At 32.9% G+C, this 8,620-nt stretch overlaps 1 protein-coding gene across 1 annotated transcript; it reads left to right on the top strand.

Annotated features, from left to right (window-relative positions):
- Positions 1-3,671: 3,671 nt before the first annotated feature.
- On the top strand, positions 3,672-5,739 carry LOC120337557 (uncharacterized). Its single transcript, XM_039405381.2, has one exon. The coding sequence runs from the start codon at positions 3,948-3,950 to the stop codon at positions 5,064-5,066; it is 1,119 nt and encodes a 372-aa protein (XP_039261315.2). The 5' UTR covers positions 3,672-3,947; the 3' UTR covers positions 5,067-5,739.
- Positions 5,740-8,620: the final 2,881 nt, after the last annotated feature.

Raw genomic sequence — 8,620 nt, 5'->3', positions numbered from 1 at the left:
TTTATTTTATAATACTGAATTTCGAAAATTGCCAAAACGGTCTGCTTATTTTAATATTTATGTAATATGCGCCCTTTTGGTTGTTTGTATGCTAAATGAATCTAATATTTGAAAAGCATATTTGAAATCTTAATCTGAATGGTCAGGATCATATAAGCATACAGGGAATTGAATGTCTAAACTATTACACCTATCGGCGCTCCAGAAGTGTGTGTATCAATATGGAGGTAACTGATTTTGTTCGCCTACTTTACATCACGTTGTGTAAAGGGACTGAAATCTATGGAATCTATGGGGGTATATTCACTTGACTAACACATACAGTCCCCGAACTCGTAATAGAACTAAATTAAGAAAAATTGGGGGGAAAATGCCCTAACCCCAACCTGGTACACACGCTACGGGAGTAACCAATTAATATCTTTATTACATTTCATGGTTTACCCAACATATATATACAAAAATCCATAGGTAAGGTCATTTACAGAAATTAGAGAATTTTTTTAAATTAGATTTCTTAGAATGGATTTTTTTTAAGAAACAAACACAAGCGGTTTCAGTTTAATTGTGACATCAATTATTATCTATGGGAAAGTCGCATATTAAACATTTTCAGTAATTGTCAATCAAATGCTACTTAATTTAAATTATCAAATTCTTTGAAATCACATCAATCTAACTTTCATTTACACGAGTATCGATATATATGATGTATTTTGATTGTTTAAAATTTTACGATTTAAATGTATATATGAAAATATATCAATATATTCAATCCCATAACTATAATGTATACATACAGATCACTATTATAATGATTGCACAAATGTGATACCTTTTTTCTAACTCTTATTCCTTGAAATATATACGACATAAAAACATGAATTCTATGAAAATAATAAATCATATAACTACCATTTCCCCATATTTTGCATTCTTGTTTGACCACGTCTGTCTAATCTAAAGAGAAAAAATTATCAACCATAATCGTCATATTCGGCTCATTTCGCAAAGTGCAGTGATGAAGTGAGTTTCAAGTTAAGCATATTTTGCAACAGATTGGAAAATTTTTTCTTCAATGCTTACTTGGTCTATTTATTTTAAAATAATAAATGAAGAAAGAAAAAACTTGCACAACACAAGACTTGTTTATAGGGCACTTTTATGGTGGCGAAACAAAATGGTCATACTTCATATTTCATAAATGCGACATTGTTCATAAGAATACCTGAATAATATGAAATCATAAATTGTATTGAACTGGCAGGATTCTTTTTTTTATACTTTACAATACCGATGTCACTGAATCGTAAGATTGGTCCAATTTGTATATCATGTGGAATGAAAACTTCGCAAAAACAAGCGTCATTTAATTTTGTTACGTTCATATTCATTTTTCAAAGTAATAAGGTGTTGTTTGTATTGCGTCGTAAAATATTGAATTATCCATATGTCTAATAAATTGAAAAAAAAAAACGATCGCAATATATTTTTGAGTGATTGCTTGATATATTAATGGCAACAGGAGTTCCAAATTTACGTCAAAATTGTCATTTTCGGTTTTGTGATATCCAATACTTTTTGGTAATATTTAATGATTCCAGAAATTACCTTTGGAATATTTGTGAATGCTAAGGGCCAAATAAATCCCAAAATATAGCTTGTGAATATGTATGATTAAAACATGTTTTGTAGGATATCACTAGAGTCGATCGTCATCCTTTTTATACTTTGGATCTTGGTCAGAAGGCGACAAATACCAACCGTTTTGCCATATATATAAGTTTTCATAAATGCTGTTTTAAAATGAAAAACTTCGGATGTGTAGAAAAAGTTAAATGTATGATCTATATAGGTGAAGGCAACGAAAGTACAAAATAAAGACCAAAATTGTTATCTACAAAATTAGCAGATATTTCTTAGATATTGAGAATATTTTTAGTAACCTGTTTCAGTAATTTTGAGAGAGCCGAGGTCACATAGATGGCATTACTTTATTTACAAATTAAAGATATTTCTGACTTGAGGAAGTCTGCACGTTCACTTAAATACTTAACGAATGTTAATATTTGTTTGTTATTAATTTCCGATAAGCGATAGTATATTTATATTACAAATGTTTATTTTACAATAATTGTAACAAATATACAAAATGTTTATAAACAGCAAATATAAAATTTAATTGAAGGTAAACGGACAAACTTAAATAAAAATGTTAATAACAATATATATATAGCATTTCGTGACTGTTGAAATATGCAAAAAAACCTTTTCCAAATATCATAGCTCATATGCTTGAATTATTTATGTTAAGAAGGTGTGACTATATTTCGGCCTGTGTTTTGAACTAAATAACACGAACCACAATAAATGGATGTCAGCACACAGATTTTTTTGAGGACTTTCCGTAAAAAAAGTTTCATGTTTTCGAAATAGTATTTCCCATAATTACGTTGTACAATTGGTATAGTGGTATTTCTCAGTACCAGTAATTTTTTAAAATTGGTACTTATTAGGTAATGGTGGTACTCTATAGGAATTTAATATATATTTTCCAATATTTTTATAAATTCCCATTTATATTTCAAATTAAATAAGATTAAATGTTGAAAAATACAAAATGTAACAAATATGTAGCTTACGTATTTATAGAATTTGTGCTAAAGTATTTTCATTTCGATAATTATTTTCGATAAGATGAATTTTATGTTGAAGAGAGTGTTTACCGAGTATTCATTGTTCCAATACCAACCAACTTAAATCCGTCCGCTTATTAAATTCAGAAAGTGAAAAATTCGCTTTTTCGCAACTAATGGAAGAATCGATTTGAAATCTTCAATATATACTTGAAGTTGAAAAAGTCGACAGAAGGCCTTTAGTTTCCAAATTTCCGTTAAAACCAACAGTACCAAATATTTCTCAAATTTTGCTCGCACACATCTTCCTGTGACATTGAGTACGATTTCTTCGAGAAACACTTGACAGTATTTTGGTGGCCGTATTAATCATTTAACCTTCGTGCAATATTTAAGCATTGCTCACTTGTTCGTTACAGAAAAAGGTCTTCTGGTCGAAACTTGAAATTTATATTAAAGTGAACATATGTTGAATGGCCTTTCTGGGTTGCTGGCACGCATATACCAATAAATATAGTACATTAGGTAAACCGAAACTATTAGTTATGCAGTAAATTGTCATAATAATTGTGCACATCCAAAGTAGGTCATAACGAACATGGATCGTAATGTGCGACTTCTGAGAATCGGACAGCGCTAGCACAATGCTCTGTTACAAATTATTACTAAACGAAAAAATAAGGGATTTGAAAAAAAAAAATTGTATATATACTTTACAGTTTACACCTTCTTTGTCGTTGTAAATGCAGGTGTAATATTGAAAGTAAACTTTGCATGCTTTTGCCCTACCTAAATGTTAGAATATTCTTCCAAGAATCAAATATTTTATGAATAACTTTCACGCTGCTATTCAGGGAATGCACGTTACCATTATTTATAGATCAATTTGCAGACAAATAATATTCGCAACCCTTGCGTGCCTAAGCATACATTTGGCATATGCCGTCATTTGTCACGTCATATATAAAAGTAACGACGGGTTGACAAATCTCTCATTTATTGTAAGAACTCGAGAGGTCGGCATGATTTTTTCTCTCTAATTGTGTTTACATGTAGCTTCGTTTCTTTGGCCATAAAGTGAACAGGAATATTTGAATGTCTATCATTTTCAAATCGTTCCACTCATAAATTTATTTTCAGATTAGTTTGTTATCATGTAAAATGTTAAGTCTTATACATGGTGAGATAGTTATGTGAGGAGGGAATAGAATTGATAATGTAACTGTGATCAAACAAACGAAGTTGAGTAATTCAAGCTGTGTTTATTACCTATTTCAGCCTAAATTTAAAGACCAAAACTAGCTTAGAAATATGGCTTTCAACACAACTGAAAATGCAACAAACTCGAGTGTGGAATTTTTCATTTCGACGACTGAACCATTCAAAATTCCTTTGACTATTTGTGAAATCACAAACGCATTTTTGCTTTTGTCATCTCTGCTGGTTTTGTTGAGTTTGATAGTGTATGGAACAAAAACAAATAAATGGAGAAAAACTTCGGGAACATCAAGTCTAAACAGCGGGAAAATCTACACTGGTTGTGTTGCAGTGGTCGTCATCACAATCTTGAGACTTGTTCTTAACGTCGTAGCTTTCCAACTACCACGAATGGATAATGCACTGAGATGGTGTGAAGTGATATGCGATATAGGAACTGGTGCTTACTTTATCTCTATGTACGCAACATATCTATTTTTATGGATGCGACAAAGAGTCATATTCCAGCACCCTTCCCTGCGTGATCTGACTGGAAAATGGATGAACGTTGCCAGTTGGATATCATTGATATCTCTGAGTTTCGTTACTCTAGCAGTGTTGTATTTCTACATAGAGCCTAACACATATAGCCCAACTCCAGAAGGTTGTATTTTGGAAAAGAAAGGCAATTCTAATAAGCTTTCTTACATTATGATGTCTGTATTGGCGTTTTCCCAAGTGCTATTGGTCAGTTTATTCATCTACCCTATGCTGCGGAGTAAATCTGTACGAAACCTTGACACTAAAGAGTTAAAAAGCTCGGGTAGTATAAAGAAAATTATCAAAGCAAAGAGAGATATGAAGTACATTTTCAAACGATTAGTTTTGGGGAACATGTTTGGAGAAACCATTCCTGTCACGTGGACAATTCGTCGATCGGTGGTAAGTGGTATGCTTGTAGCTGTCACGGACTTGATGGCTACCATTATCGCATCTCTGCTAATAGCTCCAACCATTCCACGAACAATTACAGACACTATTTATAGCGTAAATTTATTAATCAACGTGTTTTGCATTGTAGCGACGTTGGGAAGTAACCGACGTATACTTGCAAGTATTTGTATTAACATTTCCAACGAGAGGGCATCCAGGACCACGAATGAATCATACACTAGTAAAGAATACGATAGTGAAGTAAAGGAAATGGCGGATTCAACTTCGAGTGTTCCCTGAATTCATTCATTATTTAAAGCTCGAACCGCTGAACAATAACACTGTAACAACGTATAGTCGATTCCGCAGTTATTCAAACTCACTCTATCTATTTTCCACACACGTTAATCGTGGATAAAGCACGCAATCGAAGTCTCATGCACGGCTCGTTCCTGTGACGACAGATGAAAAAGTCATTTGGCAGAATTTCGAGTGTTTGGCAGATTAATTACTGAATTGACTTTTGGCCAATGGGTGGGAATTTTCTCTGACATTTGTGATCCGGAAATAAGTGACCGGCATGTCCTGATAATTCATCGATAATGGCCAACTTTATTTGCATATCTTCCGGTCATTGAATTGTATATTGGCTGACGGGCTGCGAATACAATATAATTTCACCAATTTGTGGATGAATTTAAATTCTAAAAAAGCCTTGAATATGCGATTGAAATGCTTAGTAAACTGTTGAATCTTTTTCTTAGCAATTTTTAAATGCCAATTTTAACAATCGAAAATGAGTGATATTGCTATGACGCAATGTAAAGAGAATTTAAAAAATTGTGAACGTGATGTACATTTGTATTTTTTCTGCCAATTTTTTGTTTATTGATTATTTAATTAAGTATATACATAGTCGTTGATCGACTTGAACTTATTCATGCTTATTTATATCATTAAATAAAAACACATTTATAAGAAACCTGTGTGCTTTGAAGAATGAAAGTAAGGGAAGAAAAATATTAAAATATAACTTCGGTGGATATGAATATGCCCAGGCTTCTATCAGATAGGAAATTCATTAATTAATAATAATCTGTTCGAACGAACGAACGGAAAGGTTTTATTACAAGTTGTAAACCTCAACCGATATTCCTCAAAATTAGCTGAAACATTTATTTTCAAAAATCATAAGATTCTTTCCAATATTAAACGATATCAAAAATACAAGATTAATATTACGTATGTCCCAAATTCTCGGAAACGAATTTTTAAAGTTAGCATGTTAATTTTGTTCACAATATACTTTATAGACAGCAGATCAATCGAACCTCGTTCAATGGTGCATATTTAAAAGTTCTCAAATTAACATGAACAGAGCATGTTTGAATTAACACACATAAATTTGAGTATAACATTTACGGTTCGATTAGTCTCCAACTGCTAAAAAGATCACGATTTTGAACGTCAAAAGATTCGCTCGACACATAATGTACGTGCGTAATGTATTTACGGCGTAATTCGTGATTTGTGAAAATATTTCGTAGGCTTCTTGGAATCTGACTTATATAAAGTCATTGATTTGTGAATCACCGTCTAGACATATAATATTAATAAACAAACGTTTAGAAAGCGAAGTTTTGTTGAAATAGAGCATTTAAATCTAAATATAAACAAGGTGATTTGAGAAAACGTGATTACGTATTTTTAACCTCATATTTGCCTAGTAATTGTTATGGTACCCAATCAAAAATACATCAGTTGTTGAACAACGCTATATTCATATTGCAAATAAACTTAACATGTTGTTACCATACCGATACCATCAAGATATATTATTGAGATCGTTTTGAAAAGACCTTGTTACAGAAATCAAAATATATACCAAATACATAACGAGGCAACATAATTCAACTCTCAATATACAACTAAAACCGACTGATGAACAACACCAAATTTGAGAACACCATCACAGAAGTGTTCAATATTAAGTGATGGTGATTCATGCAATGAACTTCATATTGTTAGTTCAAATTCAGAGTTAAATCAGTGGTTTAACGCATTAGTTGAGAGGTAGATTCAAAATTTGGAGCTAATGTTTTATACATGTATAGATAATGGCCCATACCACGGATAAACTGAAGCAATTATTCCTTTGAATAGATTGTAATTGAATAACTAGACCAGTGTTTCCCAACCTACGGATCGCTATTTGTTCCAGCAAAAAACTTATTAATTTTATTCTCTGGTAAATTTTATTGTTTCTTATGTATTATGAGTATTATTAAATAATAACTGTATATGTGAAAAATATCACAGAAACAGAGTAGAAACTTCTATATTTCTCAAGTAAAGCCACGTCACGATTTCAAAAACTTGCTGATGGCAAACAAGTTAATACTGGTAAACTAAATGTTATGTCAAAATTGTTGTATTGTGTTAATTGTTCAATTATGCGGGTCGCAGGATTTTACAGATTATTACAAAATTATTTTGTTTGAAATTTGGATCGCACAAAAAGGTTGAGACCATTGAGATAAATAACCATAAGAGTGCAGTTTTACAGTGGTGAGCAAGGTTTTTATGAACGGGGGCAAAAAAAGCAAACAGCAAAGATCAATAAAGTTCAGAATTCAATCCTAAATACGGCATGGATATAAAATTCGGTTAAATATTATGACCCGTACAAGGGTACAACTATAGTGAATAAATGCAGCATCAGCGATTCAGTTGCATATAGTGTGATGGTATGCGGGCCGGTTTAATCAAATACATCATATATTTAAGGAAATTCCGTGCACGTTTACATTCAAATAAAAAGCTAATTCCTGAATCATCAAACCTGATCGAAAGTGCAGCTAATTCGCGACATATTTATAGATATACGTGAGGCATATGTAACGTTTTTGGGCGCTTGGAGAGTAGATTGAGCTGACACCGGCGTCTTATATAACTACTGCGTGCATCGTCTGGCAACTGGTATAAACAAACGGGAGAAAACGAAATGGGATATTTGCATATTTACGGTGCAACTGAACGTGCAGCAATCATACCAATTTGAAATAGTCGATGTACTTCACGAATGAGCGAAGACGAGCTGTATCGCGTGCAGCAATCATACCAATCTGAAATAGTCTTTAAGTACTTCACGGAGATCTCACCAGCTATATTGGGGTTGTTAAACATTGATATATATGCCATTTATCGTAGAGGTTTTATTGTGAAATGAACACTAAATGGTTAACATTGCATTAGTGACAGTCAAAAAGATCCAACGTTTTATATCATAGCTATATACGAAATCTACTTTCAGCAAAACTGATGGCATGATGATTCGGTCGATTTGGGATTCTTGAACAAATGAACACTGTCGCTATTCGTGCTATAAAAGTCTTTTTGTCGGGTTACCTTGGCCTTCGTCCGAAGAATGTTAGAGCCTTTTTTGCGTTTCCTGAAGCTATGGGAATACAAACACGCGCATAACTGGGATGTCGAAAAACCCACTTTACCTCACATTGACGTCTAACGTGTTTTATTAGTAACGAAAGCAAGCCGCGCGTCTAGGAGTATATATAAGCTTTTGACGGCGGTTCCAGTAACCTGTTGAATTTTAGCCAAGACTTTAGGGCACTGTGCATCTACCACGTAACAACGATGCAAACTCATACTCCTGCTTAACTATTGGCGTACCAACATGTACTGGTAACGGGACGAGTGGCCGTTGTTTCATAATTAAGCCGTCTTATCGGCTTTCTCTTCCTCAGAATATATATGAAAATCCTTACCTTACCCTTGAAAGCCTCAAACAAAAGATAACACGTTAGTTTTCAAGCATTAGATATCACTATACTGCA

This window comes from Styela clava, chromosome 10 (genome assembly GCF_964204865.1).
Source record: "Styela clava chromosome 10, kaStyClav1.hap1.2, whole genome shotgun sequence".
NCBI lineage: Eukaryota > Metazoa > Chordata > Ascidiacea > Stolidobranchia > Styelidae > Styela > Styela clava.
The sequence above is the reverse complement of the archived record's forward strand: the minus strand, read 5'-3'. Positions and strand labels throughout refer to the sequence as shown.

What these genes read in the sequence shown, in the direction of transcription:
- LOC120337557 (XM_039405381.2), top strand. Translation starts at nt 3,948, where the DNA reads ATGGCTTTCAACACAACTGAAAATGCAACAAACTCGAGTGTGGAATTT.